The sequence below is a fragment of the Rutidosis leptorrhynchoides genome, chromosome 10 (genome assembly GCF_046630445.1).
Source record: "Rutidosis leptorrhynchoides isolate AG116_Rl617_1_P2 chromosome 10, CSIRO_AGI_Rlap_v1, whole genome shotgun sequence".
NCBI classification, from domain to species: Eukaryota; Viridiplantae; Streptophyta; class Magnoliopsida; order Asterales; family Asteraceae; genus Rutidosis; species Rutidosis leptorrhynchoides.
Genome location: NC_092342.1, coordinates 18,451,412 through 18,475,737, shown reverse-complemented (window position 1 = coordinate 18,475,737; position 24,326 = coordinate 18,451,412). Strand labels below are relative to the sequence as shown.

General features: G+C 34.6%; 3 protein-coding genes across 4 annotated transcripts; 1 reads left to right on the top strand and 2 right to left on the bottom strand.

Annotated features, from left to right (window-relative positions):
* The first annotated feature begins 434 nt into the window (after positions 1-434).
* On the top strand, positions 435-4,240 carry LOC139872344 (protein trichome birefringence-like 10). The gene is made up of 4 exons (XM_071860198.1): positions 435-1,172; positions 1,978-2,367; positions 2,691-2,849; positions 3,427-4,240. The coding sequence occupies exons 1-4, from the start codon at positions 775-777 to the stop codon at positions 3,815-3,817; spliced, it is 1,338 nt and encodes a 445-aa protein (XP_071716299.1). The 5' UTR covers positions 435-774; the 3' UTR covers positions 3,818-4,240.
* Positions 4,241-4,613: 373 nt separating this feature from the next.
* On the bottom strand, positions 4,614-13,223 carry LOC139872312 (general transcription and DNA repair factor IIH helicase subunit XPD). 2 transcript variants are annotated; one of them, XM_071860162.1, is made up of 13 exons: positions 12,615-13,223; positions 11,633-11,913; positions 11,138-11,163; positions 10,954-11,040; positions 10,458-10,861; positions 9,914-10,107; positions 9,638-9,818; positions 9,391-9,515; positions 9,143-9,232; positions 6,065-6,143; positions 5,897-5,973; positions 5,335-5,443; positions 4,614-5,024 (listed from the first exon to the last, which is right to left on the bottom strand). In XM_071860162.1, the coding sequence occupies exons 1-13, from the start codon at positions 13,146-13,148 to the stop codon at positions 4,911-4,913; spliced, it is 2,301 nt and encodes a 766-aa protein (XP_071716263.1). In that variant the 5' UTR covers positions 13,149-13,223; the 3' UTR covers positions 4,614-4,910. The 2 variants fall into 2 exon arrangements, with proteins under 2 accessions (XP_071716263.1, XP_071716264.1); XM_071860163.1 differs by lacking the exon at positions 11,138-11,163 and having other exon boundaries at positions 10,954-11,036.
* A 1,872-nt stretch (positions 13,224-15,095) lies between these two features.
* Positions 15,096-22,833, bottom strand: LOC139872092 (preprotein translocase subunit SCY2, chloroplastic). The gene is made up of 13 exons (XM_071859902.1): positions 22,544-22,833; positions 21,372-21,875; positions 20,980-21,068; positions 20,386-20,465; positions 20,196-20,291; positions 19,338-19,429; positions 18,793-18,876; positions 18,513-18,654; positions 17,542-17,658; positions 17,215-17,344; positions 16,296-16,419; positions 16,032-16,138; positions 15,096-15,676 (listed from the first exon to the last, which is right to left on the bottom strand). Exons 1-13 carry the CDS (start codon positions 22,641-22,643, stop codon positions 15,587-15,589), a joined length of 1,755 nt encoding a protein of 584 aa, XP_071716003.1. The 5' UTR covers positions 22,644-22,833; the 3' UTR covers positions 15,096-15,586.
* Between the last annotated feature and the right edge of the window lie 1,493 nt (positions 22,834-24,326).

Here is a 24,326-nt window from a genome sequence, read left to right as displayed (position 1 = left end):
TCTGATAATGAAATGCTGTCATATTTGAGAGAACCGTAAAGATTTTATTCGATTCTTATTAATGAATGGTGAGACGATGAAAATATATATGTTGACACATCCTTTTAGCACCATTTTTTTTTGCATACTCTTGAAATAATTCCCACCATTTCCTCTCCAAAATACCCCACTAAACCCCCACGTCCCCATCTCCACTTTCCCATTATTTTATTATTAATCAAATCAAAGTCAAAAAAATCATTTCTTTCTTTAAACACTCTTTATATAAAACAACACAAATCACATGTCTGCAGGCTCTTCACTAATTACTACTGTATATAAATAAATATTATATTACTCGTATTTACTTTATATTATATTTTATTTATATACAATAAAATACCAAAAATTCAAGAAAAAACGCAGTAGTGTGTGAATACCATGAATGTTTGTTTCTTTATTCTTGCCTCTACCATCTCATCTCCTAATTCCGTCCTCTTTCTCATTATATTTTCTCTCTCTACTTCAACTACAAAAAACATAAAAAGCCCAACTTATCTCTTCATTCTATGACAAATTCCCTTTGATAATAACACACACTACTGTGTGTGCTTATTTGTGTTGGTGGTCTACACTTCAACTTTTTAAGTATTCCAAAAAACCCTTTCCCCCAATCTACATATTAAGAAGAACCCATTTTTCGCCGTAAAAAAAAAAAAAAAAAAAAAAAAAAACCCATTTTTCAAAATCAATTTTTGGTAAAGAATCCGAAAAAGGGTCCGAATAAGTAATAATATGATTCATTTAGAGTTCTTGAAAAAATTCAAGAAACCTAAAGGTTCTGAACTTGGGTGTGTTTTGATTAGTGCTTGTTTCATTCTGTGTTTGTTTTTCTTGGACTATAGGTCTGTAAGTAAAGGGTTCAGGATTCAAGGGCACCGTGGCTTGGGTGTGTGGTTCGGGTTTAGTGGGTCAAGTAATCCGGACCATGAACTTGTTGGGTTTCTTGAAATGGGTCAGGGTGAAGAATGCAATATATTTGATGGAAATTGGGTTTGGGATGAAAGTTATCCACTTTATGAATCTAAAGATTGTTTGTTGTTAGATGATGGTTTTAGGTGTACTGAAAATGGAAGACTTGATAGTTTTTACACCAAGTGGAGATGGCAACCCAAAGATTGTAACTTGCCCAGGTTTATATTTATATCAATCTATCTTCATCTTTACTGTTTGTTTTGTTTTGTGTGAAAATTTAATTGGGTTAATAATAATTTGGATTTGGATTGGGAATTGGATTGTGGTTATTGATTATAAGTTGCCATGTTTTGCTGCAATTGGATATCTTTTGTATTTGAAAATTTTGGTACAGTATTTAACATTTACTCATATTTGAAGATTTAATAATCCTCAAATTAACTTTTCTTTCATCTTAATAATCCTCAAAATAATCCAAAAATATGACGTGTGTCATCTAAAAATACCCCAGCTCTTTGTATTAGTTGATATGCAAGAATGTAATTTATAATAGATAATTGAAGTTTGAAAATTTAATGTTAATAATCAAAAGATTTTTTTGATTGAATGTGTGGGCAGTTAGGTAAGTTTAAATTGTGACTCAAACTAGTTGGAAAAGATTAAGATTTTAAACTGATTTTGCTGACTTAAAATTGTAGAAGAGGGTAAAAATTAGTTAAGGGGTGTTTGGATGCCTGTTTTAAGTCATTATCAGCAAATTGCATAACATAAAGTAAACAAATAGGCATGATTATATGATTACTTTTGACCAGTTACATTATTGAATAACCTTTTTGATATTATTAGCAACAAAGTTCATCACACTAAATAATTTTATCTTTCACTTATAAATAATGTTTAAATTTTCTTAACAACAACTTAGACCATAGATAACATCTTGAATCTTTGAAACTGGTTTCTGTTCATTTAATATTTTAGATTAAAATCTTACATTTTAGTCTTTGACCATGTTTTTAAATGCAGATTCAATGCAAAAACTATGCTCGAAAGACTAAGAAACCGTAGGTTAGTATTCGTTGGCGATTCAATTGGGAGAAATCAATGGGAATCACTTTTATGTTTGTTATCTACGTCTGTTACAAACAAATCTTCCATCTATGAAGTTAACGGGAGACCGATCACAAAACACATGGGTTTCTTGGTGTTCAAGTTTATAGATTTCAATTGCACGATTGAATATTACCGGGCCCCGTTTCTAGTTGTACTGGGCCACCCACCTGCGGGTTCACCGAAAGAAGTGAAGTACACTTTGCAACTTGATAACATCGATTGGACCTCGGGAAAATGGAAAGGGGCCGATATGATCGTGTTCAATAGCGGGCATTGGTGGAATCCTGAAAAAACGACACGGGTGTAAGTTTTTTTTAATCTTAATTAACTTTTCTGATTAGTAAAAAAAAAGGTTGTACTTTTGTGTAGTTTAATTAGAGATGGCAACTTCAACATAGTTATATACAGTCAAGGGTTGATTTGGATTTTTTTTTATTGATAACGCTCGAGACTGGCCCGTTTTATCCTGTATAAAAATTACCTACTTTTATGAAACTAATTTAGCCTGCTACCCAATTCGGGCGACCCACCCGTTTTACCACTACTCGGGTTCAATTTCTGAGCATGTTGTAGATTGTTTCTTTTGGCTGTTTGATCTAACGATTAAGGTTATTGTTGTATTTCAGGGGATGTTACTTTCAAGAATCGGGAGAGGTTAAAATGAATATGAGCGTAGATACTGCATATCGCAAATCAATTGAGACAGTTTTGAATTGGATAAGCAAAGAAATTGATACTGACAAGACCCAAGTTATTTTCCGAAGCTTCTCTCCTGTTCATTTTAGGTTTACTTTCGTCTTTATATCTCATTATCTTGTAAACGGAGCAGAATGGGTCGGTCAGCTGGGTTGGGTTACAGTTCAAAATGGGTTTTTGTCAATTCATAAACTTTTCGGTCTAAACTTTTCTAAGTCATCAGTATGTCTAGTATGATTATATAAATATTCCATTTCAATAGTAAGTTATATTACTCTTTTAACTAGAAAGATTTCATAGGTTTTATTTAGACAAAATTACATAGCTCGTCCCCCGTGGTTTGTATGAAATTGCATTCTGAGTCCCTGAAATTTTTTTGGCACTCCGAGTCCTCATGGTTTCTTTTTTTTTTGCATACAAACCACAAGAACGAGTTGTGCAAAAAAATGAAACCATGAGGACTCGGAGTGCCAAAAATAGTTTAGTGACACGGAATGCAATTTCATACGAACCATAGGGACGAGCTGTGTAAATTTGTTTTGTTTATTACGAAACACTTTGGCGAACTTTCAAACAGTTACCTGTTTAACTAATTTCTTATATGTTATATAAGTTTTTTTTTTTTTAAGTAGCTTTTTGAGTGATCCTGTTTTGTGAATGTTTTAGGGGCGGTGATTGGAACACAGGCGGCAGCTGCCACCTCGAGACACTTCCAGATTTGAGTTCGACATCAGTTTCATCGGGATTAATGTTTTTCTCAAACATATTCAGCTCGGTGTTGTCCAGATGGAGAAACGAGTCGTCTTTACAACTGAAAGTTGAGTTATTAGATGTGACGTATATGTCATCAAAACGAAAAGATGGTCATGCATCTATATATTATTTGGGCCCAAAAGATGGTGGAAATGCACCTTTACATAAGCAAGATTGTAGTCATTGGTGCTTACCTGGCGTCCCAGATTCTTGGAACGAGATTTTGTACGCACTTTTTCTTAAAAGAGAATATTCCCGTTCTCGGAATACAACGATTGAAACTGCTAGTCCGCCATCTATCTGATTAATAGTAACCGATGATAACGCTGCTGGAAAAAGAAATAGGAACTTTTGAGTCTTTAGTGTAACAGTTAATGATGATGGTATCTTATTGCGCATGGTGATTGATGACGGCATAGATTGGCTAGGTTTGATCTGAAAAGATTGTGGCGGTGGTTGGAGGTGGCGGTTGAAGGCGGATGTGTGATTAAAATTGAGTGCTAATTGTGCATTGATGAGAAATTTGTATAGATATATAAAGGGAAATTTTGCATATACAGAGTGGGGGTGTAAAAAGTGTATAACAATTCATCTTTGCATTGAATACAGAAAAAAATACATACTTTTGGTATAAATTTTGAAGTAATTTGTATATGTGGGGACTTATTTGTAATTTTGAGGCTGTTTACTTCAAACTTCAAAGGAACTATACTACTCCAACCCTTATTTAGGCATGTAGTACTGTAGTATGTTTGGCCAGTTTTGAGATTTCATCATTTTCATGTGTCAATTTTAAGAAATGAAAAAACTCTTCAGTTTTAGTTTGGTAAAGCAAATGCACAAATAAACATATGTAAAGCTTTATTTTACCATTTAAATTGTTTTTTTGTAATGTAAATATACAGCAAATCACCTCAAACTCATACATTCGTATAGAAGGATGCTTGTTTGAACTTTGAACCCACAACAGGGGAGGCTCATGGTTGTAAAGTTATTTTTAGTGAAATGCGAAGATAGGATAAAACCGGACCAATTTAATTTCCTCAAACGTTATTTGGATCGAACCTTCTCGATAAGCAGAATCAGAAAGTTAGTAGTATATCAAGATGTTCAACATTTTTACAATGTCACAACTTTCAGAATGATAACAAGTTACTAGGGGGTTGGTTACGATTCTTTAAAAACTTAGGAGTTCATAAATAAGTAAATGATACCCATTATACACAAGAGTATTTCAAAAGCTAGCAACTAGTACTAGATGAATACTTGAAATGACTAGCATACAACACACCCCTGATCCAAAACAGACTGGTTGTAATAATAAGTGTATAGGATAAGTGCAAAATTGTTTCCATTTTAACTGATTCTATATGCTGATCAGTTTGTTTGTGCCAACTTCAAAACATCATTCCTTCATTGACATTCATCTTCTCCAAGTCTTCTTGTGAAAGAAGAGTTTTCTTTCCACCGCCACCCGTTTTCTCATAAGGTTGTGCCATCTTTCTTAAAAACTGCAAGTGCAAAAACAGGTTTGGGTCAAAGCTGTAATTTTAAGTAAAAGGTTGAAATGGATCTGGTCATATGAACCCACCTTTTAATATAGTTATCAGCATGTTTAGATGTGAATATGATAATTAAAACCAGATTGCCACAAAAGAATGTAACTTTTATGATAACACTAATATATAAGGTTTTTAAGTATTTGATACACTTCTTAGGACTTCGACACGTTTTGATTTGTTTCATTTTTGATTGAATTTTTAATTTTTAATGGTAACTTCAGACAAGATTGGATCATAAGTAAAAAGATAGAAGTTGTACCTCTCTTGCTATATGAACCGCCATATCTGTACTCAAGTTCAAGTGAGCATCACGCAAATGAGACAGGATCCACCCAGGCAATTTAGAGCGTTTGTCATGTCTTGTATATCTACATATACAATACATTAAAGAACACATCTTTAGTAACCAACAAAAACAATAATCATTATTTAGAATCGGAATATCATACAGGGTCAAGAAGCAAAAACCACTATAAAATATGTGGTCCTTGAAGATATTAGTATTATTTTTGTATCCCTTGACTATAAACGTTAGCAAATACTGCAATTTAATGTCAGCAATTTTCACTAAGAATCTTAAGTGGTTATACATATACACTGTTAACCTAATCAGCTTTATTAGAAAACAAGTCAATTGCTCCATTTAAAAGAGTTGAATCAATTAATTTATACTGAAAATTTTAATCATTAATCATTAATATCAAATAAATAAATTAGACCAAATGTGTTGCCACAAAAGCTTCATCCTAGCATTTTTCAATTTAAAAAAAGTAATACGAAATATTTGTGTAATAAGAAGATCGTCGACCAAGGATACAGACCTTTTGTCAGCAAAAATCATCATTCCATAATCTGCCTTGGAACGGATAACTCGTCCCACACATTGAGCAGCTTGTCTCTATCAGTGTTCTCGTCATTAGAGAAGATTCTTAATAAAATAATATTACATATTATATTACCAAACAACCGTAAAAGTTAAAAGAAAGTACCAAAGCATCAAAAGTCAAAAAGTCGCCTTCTTTTATCTGAAAGGTCTCGCGCAGGTACTCTAACCGAGCAAGTAATATCCTGCAAGCTCGAATTATAATTTGAATACATTGAGATCTGGGCAATTGCAATGGGTAAAATATTTAACTAGTACATACCAAAATACCGAATCAACCCATTTTAAAAAATTCATCTTTAGTAGTGGGAGTCGGCCCATTTCAATAATTATGATTAGTAAAAAATGGATATTCTATTCCCTAATCAAATGATCAATAAGAGTGGCATCCAACCTCTCAAAGTCAAAACACGGTCAACCATTGTCTTTTTTTAGTTTGTTGTCTATATAGAAAAACAAAGTATTGAGTCTTATCACTGTGTGTGTGTGTGTATTAGACAAATATAATTGTATAAGGCTATGTTATTGCTATAGTGTAGGGATATATTATGTAATTGTTACTCCTATATAATGGAGGCTTATGTACTGATAATATACACACAGAACATACAAGTTCAATACAATATCTTTCTTATCTCTGTTAATATGGTATCAAGAGCTGTAAAGGCCTAAGTCCGGCAACAATTCCGGCAGCCACTATTCCGGTAACAATTCCGGCAGCTACTATTCCGCCAGAAGTTCCAAAAAAAAAATAAAAAAAAAACTGACCTTTAAAACTTAAAATATGCTCTGTGAATGCAGCGTTGCCGGAACGTTCACATCAGAAACGAGTTTTTCAGGTCATAACAACTAAATCCGGTCAACCCAAATCAGAGAAAGCCAAATCAACAAAAATCGCCCATCATGGCTATCGATGTTTCGACCCCAAGTCGGATCATATTTATGTAGCCCGTCATGTTCGCTTCAATGAACAATCCTTCCCTTTTAAACAATCTGATACAACCACTCCTACACATCCAGTAAATCCATACATCTCTAAATATCCACATCCATCCACACAACCTAAAGATTCATCTTCCATAGCTCCTAAGACTCGGTGTGTCCAACCAGAACCAAAAAAATACCACCACTCCACCGCTTGGACACGGCACGGTCAAACCACCTATCATTCACACATATCGTCGCTCAAAACCCTCCTCATCACCACCTCAGCAAAGTCACAACCTGCTACCTCATACTACTAATACGACCCCTTCCATCAATACTACTAATACTCCTCGTTCTCGACCAGCTAATCTTCGCCCCAATCCTAAACAAATCCACCAACTTAATGCCAACTCCTATCACACAAGAGGTCCCTTGTCTGAAACTGAACCAAAGAACTTTACCATTGCTAACAAGGATCCTCAATGGCGTAAAGCCATGACCGAAGAGTATTCAGCGTTGGTACGAAATGGTACTTGGTCACTAGTACCCCGTGTTCCAAACTCAAATGTGGTTGATTGCAAGTGGGTATACAAATTAAAACGGGATCAAACAGGGGCAGTACAACGCTACAAAGCACGTTTAGTTGCCAAAGGGTTTCGACAACAACCAGGCATCGACTATCAGGAAACATTTAGCCCAGTTGTAAAATCAACAACCATTCGTGTTGTTCTCTCTTTGGCCGTGTCTCAGAAATGGTCACTCAGGCAACTTGATGTACAAAATGCCTTTTTACATGGTGATCTGCAAGAAACTGTTTATCTACAACAACCACCGGGATTTGTCAATTCAGCTAAACCAAATCATGTGTGCCTCCTTCACAAAGCCTTATATGGATTAAAGCAAGCACCTAGAGCATGGTTTCATCGACTCTCTACGGCACTTCAATCTCTTGGATTTCATGGATCGAAAACGGATACTTCCCTGTTTATCTACTCTAATGGGAACACTCGTCTATACATGCTTGTGTATGTTGATGATATTATTTTAACAGGGAACGATGCAAAGGAAATAGATAGGGTGGTACTAAGTCTTAGCCGCTCATTTGCTGTTAAAGATATGGGTAACTTGTCTTATTTTCTGGGGGTTGAAGTCACAAGGAATGGTCACGACATGATTCTATCACAACACAAATACATCCATGAACTTTTGGAACGTGCTGACTTATCTAATGCTAAGCCAGTTTCATCTCCGATGACAACCAACGCAAACCTTGCTCTTGGTGATAGTGCCACATTTGACAACCCCGTTCAATATCGTCAAATTGTCGGTGCTCTTCAGTACGTTACATTGTCTCGACCGGACATCACTTTCGCAGTCAACAAAGTCTGTCAGTATATGCATTGTCCCACGATAAATCATTGGTCAGCAGTTAAACGAATTCTCCGTTACTTACAGGGTACTGCCAATTATGGGTTACGTTTTATTCACAACTCCGGAACAGTGCTTCATGCCTACACTGATTCAACATACAACTCGCTGACTAGCTTCTCTGATGCTGACTGGGCAGGTTGTCCAGATGACCGTCGATCCACGGGAGGATATGCTATATATCTATGTTCAAATCTAGTATCATGGTCTGCACGAAAACAAAAGACTGTCTCTCGATCCTCAACAGAATCTGAATACAAGGCCCTAGCCGACACAGTTGCGGAACTAACATGGCTTCAAGATCTATTACGTGAACTTCGTGTTCCTGTTAAATCGGTTCCTACCTTATGGTGTGATAACCTTGGTGCTACGTATCTTTCAGCTAACCCAGTCTTTCATGCACGTACAAAACATGTAGAAGTTGATTTTCACTTTGTTCGAGAAAGAGTTGCTCAACAAAAACTTTCAGTTCAGTTTATAACTACTGATGATCAGATTGCAGATATCTTCACCAAGCCGCTGTTCTCACAAAGATTTCACCTGTTACGATCCAAGCTACATGTCGTTTCCCGCCCTTAGCTTGCGGGGGAATATTAGACAAATATAATTGTATAAGGCTATGTTATTGCTATAGTGTAGGGATATATTATGTAATTGTTACTCCTATATAATGGAGGCTTATGTACTGATAATATACACACAGAACATACAAGTTCAATACAATATCTTTCTTATCTCTGTTAATAGTGTGTGTGTGTGTGTGCGCGCCTATAGTTCACTATAGAGCAAGATTACAAGTCAAACAAAAATGTTCACATAATTTACGCACCTGCTTAATGTGTATTGGAAAGGGACACCAAACATGATTACAAGCCTCCCATAATGACGGTCAAAGTCTATACCTTCTGCAACTTTTCCCCTGCACAAGTACAACAACAAACAATCATTTTTACTTCTCTTTGTAGTAACTTTAAATTTTTTAACTAAAATAACTGCAGCCCATCAAAATAATACTGTGAAATTAACTATATAACATTCAACAGCAAAGTTAAGTGAAATTAACTGTCCAAGATCTACCTGGCAACCGAGAAAAAAACAGCACCTCTCCCACAATCACAAGCTTTACGATAATTGTCCAGTGCTAATGTTGTTTCTACAACATCTTGTGTCTCGATGAACACTAGTTTACGTTGCATTATTTCCTGTAGCATAAGTTTCAGTCAGTAAAATCACTCAACAAACAAACCAATGTTAACATTATCATATATAGAACTGAAACTGTAAGAAGTTTCTAGAATCAAACAGAATTATAACAGTTTCAAACCTTTAAGATCCCAGTTTCATTCCAACTATTAACTATGGCATCCATATATGAATAACTAACGAAAAAACAAACGATTCCATCAGGTACTACTGACACCATCTCCAACAAAAGCCTTCCATAGTTTCTTTCCACTCCAGGATCACTTCTTAAATCAAACTTTGTGCTAACTGGTAACTGATCACTGCATTAAACAAACAAAAAAAAATTAATAAAATCCATTGAAGTTTTTTGTAGAAAGAAAATTAATAAAGAAAGATTCATTGTTGATAAGTTTACCTGCCCCGTGTGAGAACCATGGGACATATACAATCTCTTGTTAAAGACATGGTGAAACTTCGACTAACAACTGGATTAAAATTAAGAAGTCGAGGGTACAGATCAATTGGGCTTAGTGTTCCAGACGTTATCACAACGGATTGAAATCTATCAAAGACGGGCTTTATTGCAAGAGATGCATCATGACAGCTAAGCTGAAAAAATATTAAAAATTTATAAGAAAACACACACACACACAGTGAAAAGAAAGACCCATTAGTGAAAAGTAAAGATAACAACTTTACATAGCTACTACCTATGAATTGATATGAACAGTCAAATCAGATTAGAAACTGGAAAAAAGATATTTAATTTCAATAAACTTACAAATGGAAGCGGGTAAATTCAGGTTGTTACTTGCATTACACATATTCAAGCTAGAAATTTTGTTATATAAAGAAACATGCACACAAGATAGAGCCCTCATATATAATCTGACTACAAATTTGATTACTTGATGTTCTATATGAAAAAATAATAAGGAAAATGGAAGTTGATAAAATACCTGCAAGACAGGGTCGGGAATATGAGGCATTCTCTCATCGTACGGTTCAATTATGATTGAAAAACCCCTAGTGTATGTTCCCACTAGTGTTGCAAAGTCGCATATTGTTTGTATATGTAAAAATTCATCCGTATCAGTTATTTCAAGAGTTAACATAAGCGAGTGTAGACGGTCATAGCAAAACTTCAACATTTTTTGGTCAATACCAACGTGTGAATTTACAGCATTAACAAACGTAACAGGTCCTTCCTTTTCAACGTTTTCAGTATCCAATCGCCCATCCAAGTACTGTACTAATCTGCGTAATACAGCCAAAAAGTGCTCTGCTCGACGTATATTTCCGGGTACTGCCTCCTTCAAAATGTCATCAGGTAAAGCAGGATTTGCAAGCCATGTATCACCAGCTTAAAAAATCAAAAGTAAAAATCTTAACACATATTAGGCAACAAAATACACCAAAATTGAAGAAATATAGTTGTATAAAATATGTACATACTTGGAAGGTTTCCTCGTTGTGCTAGACCCTCAACGAGTCTATTGTATTCAGCACGAAGCCTACCTGCATCAGAGGCCTTAAACCTTCCTACCATTTTACCCAAAGTTAAATCAAGATTATCAAGCATTTATTATTTATAAGAATTACATGTTCTTTACATGAATCCTCTGAAAAAAGACCCAACCTTCAAAACAAATCTTGAAAAGTATACTACATATAAATCAAGGGAACATAAAGTGGTATAAGTAATTTGCGGTTGCAAAAACAATAAACTTTATATATTCATTAAATTTTTAAGGTGTGTTTAATAAAACTGAATGATTAAGCGTTGAATGGTTCATAACCAGAATGATTCAAAGTTTTTGAATGACAATATGTTGTTTGATAATCATTTTACATGAAACATGTTTATGATGTAAAATTACCTTATTAACGTTTTGCATGAATAAAAAAGCAATAGAGTTGTATAATAGGTGTTCTTGATAAAATTAAAAGAGAATATTACATAAAATTTAGGTGGTTAGTGGTTAGTGGTTATGAGAGTATTTCAAAGCACTAAATATGTTGTAAGAAAGAAAGAATGTTAAATGGTTAAGCATTTAGCGATGAACCATTCAATTAAGATGTAAGCACAAGCACCGTTAGAAAGAACTCAAAAATTAATAGTTCAAAAATATACCTGTCAATCTCCTTGGACATTTTACTGAGATTTCTTCTTGCCCCTTCAATAGTTTGCCTTCGTACACTAACACTTAGTGCCTCAATGCAAACATTATCAATATTATGAGCCTCGTCAAACACCACTACAGACTCTCTTTGCATTTCCTTAGATATAATCCCAGCTACCTTGGGATCAAGCAAGTACTGATAACTATAAACAACCACATTTGCAAATTGTACCATATGGCGTGCTAAAAAGTAAGGGCACCACCCTTTTTCCTTTCCAAATACCCTTAAATCCTGCCAGAAGTTCAAATCATGATGAGAACCAGCTTTCATTATAGAAAAAAACCACAGTTTAGTAAGATAGAAAGATATATATTGACTTTTAAGGATAAGTACTGAACACCTACTTTCTATACTAGAGCAGGACTAAAACAATATGTAAAAAAACAGTGTTTCTTCAAATATATTACACTGAAGGACTGCAACTTGTATTTTTGATGAAAAACCATGTGTTGAATGTAATATCATGCTCAATGATAGAAAACTAATCATCTCAAATTCAGTACATAATCACATATTTTTGGTAAAATAGTACTGTCATCCCACTGAATATTCATGGGCTTAAGTTAACTTAATGCTTGATCATATCAAGCTACTAATATCTTAAATGTTTTAATTTCAGTTCTACACCTCTACATCATAGTATCATATCAGAATCTTTAACCTAAAATCCTTCATTGTTTAAATTTCAATTCAAATTCATATAATAAATCACATCATTCCAGTAATCTATAAGTTAATGATTACTCTGTGTTTAATCTGCATAAGCATATACTAAAAGCAACAAATTACCTCATTCTAATTCACACTTTTATATTAAAAAGGTAACCATGCCAGATCATTACCTTGCTTCAATTTTACATTTCTTAAACAACTAATCATAAGAGCATGATACATAATATCTAAGCATATACGTATATTAACAGCAAACAAACCTGCAAAGTATAAACTCCAGGAGGCAATACAGCATCAGAACCAGCTCTCTCGTACCTCTCAAAAAAATCACAAGTCTTCACATTCGGATTCTCAATCGCCAATGCACGAACCCAACTCGCAGTAAGTTTCCTACATCCGGCATCAACCGAATCCCTATTTTCGGCCGAAACAACCTCAGGATTCACACACAAATTCTTCCTAGACGATAAACCTAACGCAAGCATCTTCGCAGACGGACCGATACAATCGACCTGATACTTATGTAACATTTTCAATTCCGCTAGGGTTTTTTCCATCTCATGAACCGTACGAGTACAATACAATAGTTTAACAGGATTACTAGGTTTTGATAACGAGTAACTTGTGATTAATGATAATAATGCGATTGTTTTACCAGTACCTGTTGGCATTTCGAGTAGACAGTGGCCTTTTGCATCTAGGGCTCGTTTGAGTTCAATCATGTAAGTGTATTGTTCAGGGTAGATGTGATCGTACGGAAAGTAAACTGTTACATCTTCGATTTGGAACTTCATTTTGAATCGAATTGAAGATTGAAGATCCTATAACTGTGTGAATTGAGTAAAAGTTATTTTGATTGTATAGTTTGTGTTTTAGGGTTTTAATTTGTGTGAATAAGAGGGGTGTACGTAGGGTTTTATAGAGATGCACACGGTTTTTTACTTTAGTAAAGCCAGTAACAAAGGTTTTGGATTAACTGTGAACTTTATTTATTTTAATATTTAAATTTTAAATATAACACAGATAAAGAACAAGTTTTGGGTAACTTGTCTATATGATTCAAGATAGGGGTAATTGTATCATTTCTGTTATTTAAACATGTAATTTAATGAAGAAAAAGGTTAAACAACTTACAAGTGTGTAACTCAAGTTCACAGCAGATAATGTGCAAGATGGCAGTTGCGGCGGCCACACCGGTTCAATCTATTTCAGTTAACTCAAGAGATTCGTCTAAGGAAATGGCTAAACCTAGAAAGCAAAGGCAAAAGAAAAAAGATAAACCGGTTTAAGGCGCCGAGTTAGAAAAATTCGGGGTGATGTTCGGGTTCGGTGGTTCGCGGTCGTTCGCTTTTTGAGTGATTTTTTTAACACCGGTTTGGGATCACCCAATGGGACTAAACCACCCCATGCGTTCATCTCCCGCAGTTGCATAACCCGCCATCAACTGTTACCCAGGAGAAAACCCAACCCAATCAGAGGGCATAGGCGGTAAAAACCCCTCCCCTCCTATCTCCGCAACGCGATGTGCGGAAGACACCCTTGGGTGAAATTTAAGGGTTAAGGGGCAACCTTGTGTTCAATGTTGCACCTCACGAGAGTCGAACTCTTGACATCTCGCTAAGAGATGCGGGCCACTACCACGTGAGATACAACACAAGGTTCTTTTTAAGTTATTTAGATGGCTTTTAATCTCAAGCTCATCTCGTAAATTGGCTGCCTTCTATTTTTTCTTCTCTTGGTTTTAGATTTTAGTCCAGCGTTTGTTTTAGATTACTTAGTTGTTTTAGTCGTGAGCTTTTGTTTTTGTTTTTGTTTTTTTTTTTTTTTTTTGTTTGTTAGTGTAGCTCGTTAGTTTTTCCGCTTTTGTATGATTAAAGGGTTTTCATCTTTTGTATCAAATCCTTTCTATGTATAAAAGTTATTCGGTTATTCGTATATTAGAATATTTTGACTTGAAGTCCGCATGTTTTTATATATATTTACTTTTTTGTAAATGCTAGAAGAGTAGTTATATGAGAACTTTCAAATCAACTTATGTTAAATTATATAAAAGAATTGTTATTCCTTTTAGGTGTTTCTGTGTTGTTTGTAACGGTATTCGACCGCCCTCAAATAGTTCCGGATAGCTTACTCACAAGAACTCAATTGGCAGCAAATAGCCCTCACCTAGCCCACATCCGTCCTCATTCCTTTTGCCCTCCTCTTCGTCTTTTTTCAACACGTCCCGACACGAAGGTGTTGAATAAAGGTATTGACGTTGAACAATGACTTGAAATGTTTATTTTATTAATTTTTTGTTATTAAAAAGATATTAAATACTATAAAGAATGAATTAGACACTGTAATTAGATACTGAACGATTTCCTCACTTTTGGCTTCAATGTTAATTTGAAGACACTGAAATTAGACAATGAGTTCAGTGTCACGACTCCTAGTGCTCTTACAGCACAAACAAGACATTTTACGTCCTTGTAAACTATTACAGCACAAACAAGACATTTTACATCCTTGTAAACTATTACAGCACAAGACGTAGCGAGCTTACCTCCCAACATTATTCAATATATTCTTCAGGTGATTAAAGCAAGGCCATGAGAGAACACGCATGTTCTTATTCAACTATATCAAACCAAGTATGTTCTTATTCAACTATATCAATCCAAGTATGCAATGCAGTTACTTCAAAGTTCAATTTTTTTAAACCATTCTTGTAGTTAACCAAACAACAGAAAAATCTCAAGTTATCCGGTATTACCTAAATTTAGTACCATAGTTGGCACTTTCAACCAAAAGTAATCTGCAACAACATGCTACCATCACTTATAGATTGGTCCAAAACTGCCATTACTATCAAGACAACATATTTATGACAAACCTCATTACTACACAATTCAGATTATACAAAATTTCCTCAAAATAAAAAAAGAAATTATGTTTACAAAAGTAGTCCATATTAGTAAGCTGGCTTCCAACAGTGACAGCTTTTTACCGAGTGAGGCGCCCAGAAACATTACATGGTTGGAAGAACTGTGATGTGGGGCCTCAAGAAACAGTCAAATACACAGACTCTTCCTTGTTGTCGAAGCTACTAAGATAGCAGACAGGAAAACTATCTATTTACTTGTTTGTTGGTTTTGTTTAAAAGAGAGCTCTTAGTTTTGCAATTTCTTTTTGAACGGTTTTGTTGCCAATGATACCCGAGTTTAAGCTTCTGGAAATCTTTGTTAAGATGTTATACACCGTATCTTTTTAAAGCTTTGCTTAAACTTGGCATTACGTTGTAAGCTTGATAAGATCTTCTCAATTCAATGATCGAACCCACCTGGACCAAATGTTTCCAAGTCAAACTTATGAAGTAATATATATGCATTTGGCAGTATGACAAAGCTGAGAAGCCAAATGAAATACTAGGTAGTGGCAAATTTCGAACCATTTAGTTGTGATTGGGTCAATTTGGGTAATATCTCTCAAGCTTCAAAAGGGTAAATGTAATTATCTGAAAATGAATGGCTCAAAAGTCGCCCAAAGTGTGAACACTTTTCTAAAACTAAGCTTTGTCATAAGTTGCAATCATCTTCATAAAATGAAGTGATACAACCTATAAAATGTACCAAATGTTCGACCCGGAAGTATCAGTACTTTAATGCAATAAAAAATTATAGTTGAGGTTCACTTACAATGATGAGCACAGATGTAAACCCAATTGAAAATCCATCATTTCTTTTGCGCAAATAATGATCAAGAATTGTTGATGATGTGGCCAATATACTTAACAGTAAACCACCTGAAAAGGTTCGTAAGAAAACGGTTAATCAAATTACTGCACAACTTTAACTGAAAACAGTGTGGATAGAGAGAGGGAGAGGGAGAAGGAGAGGGAGAGGGAGAGGGAGAGGGAGAGAGAGAGAGAGAGAGAGAGAGAGAGAGAGAGAGAGAGAGACCCCAAAAACGGGTAGAAGCTTGAATCTTTGCCAAATATTCAACAGTAGCCTTTCCGGGCTTTACATTTGGTATCCTTGCACCCATTTTGTTCAAGTATTCAGCAATTTCCTTTGGCATGTTGGCCTACAAACATAATCACATAACAATTCAGGTTATGCTTTGTATCTAAGTATCTAACTGGTTAAAGGTGTAAGATAAAATAGAAGGGAAAATGGATTGAAAAACGCCCCAGTGTATTTCACTTCAAGAAATTCATTAAATCATGTCATCCAAAGTATAAGAGTATTAACAAACTGACATAAAAATTTATAAAATATTCTACATTCTGGCCATGATGTTTATCAGGTCAACACAATCAGGCCCACCACCTGGCCCGCCCAATTATCTCACTATTCTACATCTTAGGCTGCGTTTGATAAAATATAATGATTAAGCGCCGAATGGTTCAATGATTCAAAGGCTAAAATTGAAGTTAGTTCTGATTGACGATAACCAGTAAGCATTCTCTATGAACACTCCGAATGACGTTTACCGTATTAACCTTTTACATGAATGAGTAAAAGAAAAGTGTATACTTGTTTGATATGAGTTCTTGATAAAATTTAAGGAGGATATTAAACGGATAATGTAGGTCCTCAACGGTTAACAGATACTTTAAACTTTGAATGGTTCAACATAATTTGTCATGCAGAGGTTACAAACAATTGAACGGTTCAGCAGCATTCAGTGTTGAATCATCTCATTCATGTGTAATCAAACAACTCTTAGTGAAAAGCTTTTACCGTACCAGGGTACCAACCATTTCAAGACTAAAGATGGAATGAAATAAAAACAGATAACTTGCACAATAGTTCTCTGAGTAGTTTGCATATGACAACTAAAATATCAAAAACTTGAAACGTTTTGAATTTTACTTACAATATCGAATATGTTGAAAGCAAAAACGAAGAAGGCATAGATAGTATAGTACACCCATGGTGGTGCTCCAAGGGATGATTCTGGATTTAGAACCTCTCTCACATTTGTCCAAAATCGTGAAGTAAAAAAGCTGCCAATAACAAACACCATGTCAAAAAGTAATAGCAAGATATTATTTAAAAGATATGAAGATATCCCGATCATTATGAAGATGTTAGAACATATTACTAAAACTTTCATGTAAAGGTAGTGAAAATGGGTTGGATCAACACAAGTTGGATAAGGTTGTGATAAGAAAAACATTAAAACCGTTTGTTAATATCAAACCTAGCCACAATAGCAGGAAACCCAAGTAGATAACTGGTAGTAAGAACGGGCTGCATTCCAGATGGATTAATATTAAACGGGATATATTGCTCGACCTCTGTTACAGGGGAGTCTTCTCTGTCCACAACAAAAAATTAGACATTTGTTAATCAATAGTATTCGAGTCAAAAATAAAAATGTGATGGTAATATTCTACAAAGTTGATAAGGAACAGAACAAGGCACCAACATTCCGTAAATAATATTAAATATAAAACACACATACCAGATGAGGAATTCACGACCTGTCAACGTTTGATTAGATCAATTTAGGTTTTTCATTCTAACGGGCAGTGGCGACTTTATGTATTAACCCGTGGGGTCACGGACACCGCTAGTTTGAAACTTTTTTGTAGAAATTAGCATTTAAATTGTATAGGACACCACTAAAATTAAGTGTAGGACCCCATATATTTTTTGAATTTATAGTGTTTCTTTTAAAATGTATAGGACATGACTAAAATTAACTACTCAGACACTATATATTTTTCGAATTTGTAATTTTTTTAAAGGTAAACAACCACTAAAATAGTATTCAAATATAATTGGTACTGAAATTTTTTTTTTGGGGACCCCATTGAATTTCCATCCTAGAATCGTCACGGGTATAATCTAGAAAACTAGCTAAAAAGAAATGGGTAAAACAGGGCAAAAGAGTTAAAAGTCGTCCAAAGTACATTTTTAATGCATAAAAACCTCCTAAATCATTTTACTCAAAACCTTGAATACATACTGGAATGATATAAAATGAGCTAATCATGTTCAATACATGAATGGTCATAAATAAAGGGGGAAAAAAGTATTTCATGACCCGATATTCAGAATGATCCATTATCCAACCCGCCCGTTGTGCCAGCTCTAGCATATATGAAGAATAATTGTGTTATTGGTGTATAAAATATCTGGAAAGTATAAAACAGAGAAGTTGTTCACCTTGTAGAAGAAGCAAGTTTGAAGCCATAGTATTGTAGTTTGATTTTTCTACAACCCTGGGTTACAACAACAGCCCACATAGTAACAACAATAAAAACACCTGACACTGCAAGTATATATGGCCACCATCCAACAGAACTGCCTGCACCAGAACAGAAGAAGATTATACTTATGGACCCAACTTTTGGACTATGGGTCTCAATTGTCAGGCATATTATGGAATAGTAGCACAAAGAGAACAGTGCAAATGGGTCATAGGAAAACGTTGTATGTTACTTACCTGAGAGCTGAGATAACATTTTGTGTAGTGTTTCTATGTATCCAGTCAAGATATTCATGCATATGAGCAAAGATGATCCATGCCCTGCATAATCGATTGAAAATCAAAGAGCTGAAAAGTGATGCAAAATTTATAAACCCAATGTAACAAGTTGACCCAAAAAACAAATAAATTTAGTAAAATCATGGTAAATTATTTGGTCACTCCACGACTAACGACTTACAGCTTTAAAAAATTGTTAATGGCATAAACACATGGCGCCCATTAAGACATACCATCAGCCCATCATGTTTACCATGTGATGATGCACCATGAGATATAGCATGGTGGCGGGTCCCATATTTTAAAAATTCTATTAGTTGATTTATTCTTCTATCATGCTATATCATATGGTCACGATATCAACGGTGAACTTGATGGGAACCACATATTTAACCTACAAATAAATCGGCTGATGTCTTGGAGTACAACGACCCATATAAAAGCTAGGGACATCATGAACAAATTAAAAATGGCATCTGAGACCCAATATTAAAAAATAATACCAAAACCGGAGTCTGATATTTTGTCACAGATCCAAGTTGTAGTCATTGCACCACAGACCAATAGCATCGACGTCAACATAACATGTTTCGTCCTGCCAAAACAATACCAAACTAATCAAATCTAGATATGGGTGACTTTCTACGTATGATAATAGTAAAATGCAAAATCGCAAATCGATGAACCTTTAAAAATTAATTGGCCACATCGAGGATTAATCGGGTTGAACTTTTTATACATTTATATATCAAATTTTATAGCTATATGTGTAGATATAGAAGAAAACCAAAACATAACAAACAAAAACTATAACATCACTGTCTAAAAGCATAGGACAATCGTTCAATTGTTCAAATACTCCAATTCATGTAAACGGTTGACCAACTTTGACTTTGACCAATCTTGACCGACTAAATTCGACTTTGACCGAATAATTCCGGCTTTGACCCATTGAGCGATGGTGACAATTTAATTAAACGGATTTTGAAAAATCTAATCGGCATGCTTCCAAAAAGAATTAGACGGGATGTTTACAGCAATGGTATAATGTATAATTCCACTAGGGTAAATCACTTTCTTTTCGCTGGTAAAAGCGATCATACATTCAAAAATCAAGTTTGAATAATGGGTAACCTGACCCAGATGATGATGCCATGACAGTTTAATTTGAGTGCAAACAAAATGTGTTACCCGAACCAAAATTTGACCAAGGATCATTAACTTTTCACGCAATTTTCTGAACAATAATATATCCTTGTGTATTACTCACAGTCAGTTTCTTCTTCACAAACATTTTCATGTAGAAAAGAGCAAAAGATAAATTCTTTCTCATCCTAGCTATAAAAAATAAAAGACGCTACCTTTGACTGGGCGTCGCTGCGTAAATCGAATACGAAAGTGAAAAATAAGAAATGATCAGTGCCTCTACAATTGCAAATCCAAATGACATCCACCATCTGGGATAAATAACGACGTGTATCAGATTGTTAATCATCTACAACCATGTAATAGTATACAGCTACGTAACTAATCAGAGGGCGATTAACATACATATAACTCTTTATCTTCTCATTAGCATCCAATCCTTCTTTTCGCAACTTAACCAATGAAGGAATAACGTAGCATAGTACCTGATCCCAAATCACTCTAGTTAGCTTAGATTTGATATCAAGTTCAATGTCGATGCAAACAAGTCAAGAAACACATCAACTGTATCGTTATATGGTTATAAAGACTGGGGAGCACTTAAAGTACAGTTTTAGGTTCAAGCTTAGCCAAAATAGCTAAGTGTGGCTGAAATCAAATCAAACTATAAGCATCCTGAATTGTTTTTACAATGTTAATAGGTAAGCTTTTGGTGCAGGCTGAAATAGGTTTACGATCTTTCAAGTTCTTACATGATTCATACAAATAGTTAGTGAGAGTATTATTAACAAAAATACTGTATTTATATAATCATCTAGTTTTTACAATGACTCGATTTGAGGGTTTAGAGCAATAATATACACTGTGGTGACCCGCTTGTAAACTAAATATGTTCATTATACTCTGACCCATTAAAGATATAACATAACCCGAATCAGCCATGCATAAGCATAATAGTAGAAATTGACACTTAAAATCCATGGTATAATAAAACTTTACCTGCATAACAATTGATGCTCCAATTTGGGGACTAATTCCAAGTTGAAAGAGGGAAAGTTTAAGCTCTGGTGCAACCTCACCAAGCTCCTCTGTCATTTAACACAATGAACTTATAAGCTTCAAGAAAAAAGAGAAAGATAATGCAAATAATAAATTTGTTAAATAGTCACATTGAGCAACTTTCAAACCTGTTTGACTTATTTGACCTTTCATATAAAGTACTCCGTAATATATTTAAAACCATTCTATATTTTACATAACCCAAGATCCACCAAGTACTAACTCACAGTTATTAAATGGATATAAATTGCCACCTGCGTGGAACTATGAATTGGACCTTTGTTTAATGTTTGCAAAAGGAAATATGAGACTGAAAGTATCATAAAACGTACCAACTGACCCCGAAACAAAACTAAGGTAGTTTTCTGGTACCAATCTTCTATCATAACCAGGAAGAGGAATAAAGTATCCTACACGACTAATAACAAGTAATGCAGCAGTAACAAATAACCTCCTGCGTATCTCACTCTTGAAAAAAGATTCAGTTGCATTATTAACAAAAGAACCAAAGCGTGCAAAGATAAGGAATCTGTTTTCATATTTAAACTTTTCCTGCAAGATCTCTTCACTATATGAACCAACTTCAAACTCATTTTCAGATGTTTGTGAGAAAAGTTCGTTACTTAAAGACCCGGAAGACGCTGCACGGATTCTAAAATGGCTTTTATTGTGCTGATCGTGTATGAACTTTGGTGTATTATGTTCTAAAATTGAACAAAAACGTCTCTCTAAATTTACAATAGGCCTTCTGAAAAATTCATGGTCATTCATCGTGCGGAAACATTTTCCTCTAACACATGCTGCACGCCAGAACTGAACGCTATGATCATATCCACCTGTACATTAGGAAACTAATACATTACACACATATACTAAGTAGTCGAATATTTATTCGAAACAGATATTGTAATTCAATACTAAATCACTTTAAGTGCATATATATTGCTTAGATATGTGCAAATCACACAAACATGATACAGTAACTACGTATGATGTAAAACCACTTTATTGATTTCACATAATAATATAAATAAGCATATTTCCGAGTTGCCCAATGAAGCACACCACCCGAGTTCAATTCCCGGCTATGCCAAATTGTTCAAAAAGGGAGTGTGACTAGAGGGTGCGCATAATGCACAATTCACCCGGTACCAGGTCTCGCGCTCGGGGTGCTTGATCACCCGAGGTTTTACCTTCTATGGGGAGCCAATGTGCTCTTTCATAGGAGGGTTTCCTCGATTACCCAAAAAAATAAGCATATTAGTAGAATTTATAACATTCATTACTCAAAACTCTAAGTTTCAAATTCAAATTCCAAATTACATGAAATATATGCACACATATTTATACACACCTACAAAGTACTTAAAACACAACAATGATAAAACCTTGGCTCATTTGCAGGCTAAACAATTTTCACAAGTTATTCGATAAATTCGTCAATAATAAGATTACAAATATTAAACTCGATTTAAAAAAAAAAACATGAATTACTAAAAACTACCTGATGAAACTTGTAGCTGACGTTGTGGAGAAACGTAATTATGAGATGGCGAATTAACGTTACTTAACCACGGATTGATACACTGCACTTGTAAATTCATTTGCAGATAATAACTAAACCCTAGGGTTAATTGTAAATGATTGACAAGTTGCTATCGTACGCACCGGCGTGATGACTGTTATCCGGCGCACCGGCTACGGTGAATATTGGGAGCTTTGGGCTCGTGAAGTAGGGAAGTTCACCTTCAGGGTTTTTGCATTCACGATAATGGGGTTTTTCATTTACAGCGACATTTTTTCTTAATAAAATAAGTTCGCATTATAAGAGCCTAAATAAATAAATTTGTGATTTCAGTAGTTTATTTAATTTAATATTTAATTTATTTATTTTGAACAGAAATTTCAATAAAATAAAAATAATAATAATAATAAAATTAATAATAAAAAAAAAAAGAAGAGAGAAAACTTATAATGGCTTAAGGGCCAAAATCATAAACTTTGTTTTGGTATGTGCTAAAAAATTGAAGTTATGAAAATAATAAGTTTTTGTTATAATTCAGTAGGCTTATAACTACCTTTAATGGTTATAAGAACAAAGAGAGAAAAAGAGAGAAGAAGGAGAGAAGAAATATTGATATTGATATTTCAAGAGAAATGGTGCACCTTAAATGGTTACCATACATGTCTATTTATAGTATAAAATATTACTATGCAAGAAATATAATAATAATAAAATTAACATCCAATCTAGATATTTTATAACACAATCTAGATATTTTATAACACTCCCCCTTGGATGACAATTTTATTAGAGAATAACTAGTACTGCCTCGTTAAAAACCTTGCTAAAGAAAACTCATTGGGATAAAACTTTAGCTAAGGGAAAAAGAGTGCAGCATAAAGTTGACTCCCCCTCAAGTAGGCAACGCCTGAGTTGTTACATCTTCTGAACATGCCTCATGCCAATATTATGAACGTGTGTTCTGAAAATAGCAGTTAGCAGTGCTTTGGTATAAAGATCAGCAGAGTTGTTGATTGAACGTATCTCATTTTAATCTGGTTGTCTTTTACGATATCTTGAGTATATGAGAAAAATCTGAGGTTTTCATCTGAAACTGTATCATCTAAATCTTTTATGTACAAGTTTGGCCCTCGTGATTTGTCTACAGTCTCCTTCATGGTTTGTTCAAACCGTTGTTTCAGTTCCTATTCCCTTTCAGTCTTTTTCTGAGCCTTACCAATATACCATTCTTTTCCATCAAACTTATGACCGTTAAGACCGTTTATAGCTTTAGCGCCTCGTCAGCATTTATGTTTTGTTCTGTCATTTTTGATACTCTTCTTTCATTTGTATTATGTAAGCTGTATTATCTTCATAGATAGTTGTTACGCTTTTATAGCGTTCTGGTCCACAAGAATCAATAATGATTTGTATCATTGATCTTAACTAAAATCATTCCCGAGTAGCTTCATGTAATGCAATCACTTCGGCATGATTTGATGATGTTGCAACAAGTGTTTGTTTTGAGAACGTCATGATATTGCGGTGCCTCCATTTAGGAATACATATCCAGTTTGAGATTTAGCTTTATGTAGATCGGATAAATAATCTGCATCTGTATAACCAAACAAATCTTGTTTCGAGTTGTTAGAATAAAATAATTATAAATCAGTAGTTCCCCGAAGGTATCAAACTATTTGTTTGATCCCATTCCAATGTCTTTTGGTAGGGGCTGAGCTGAACCTTGTCAACAAATTAACTGCAAAAGAAATGTCAGATCTTG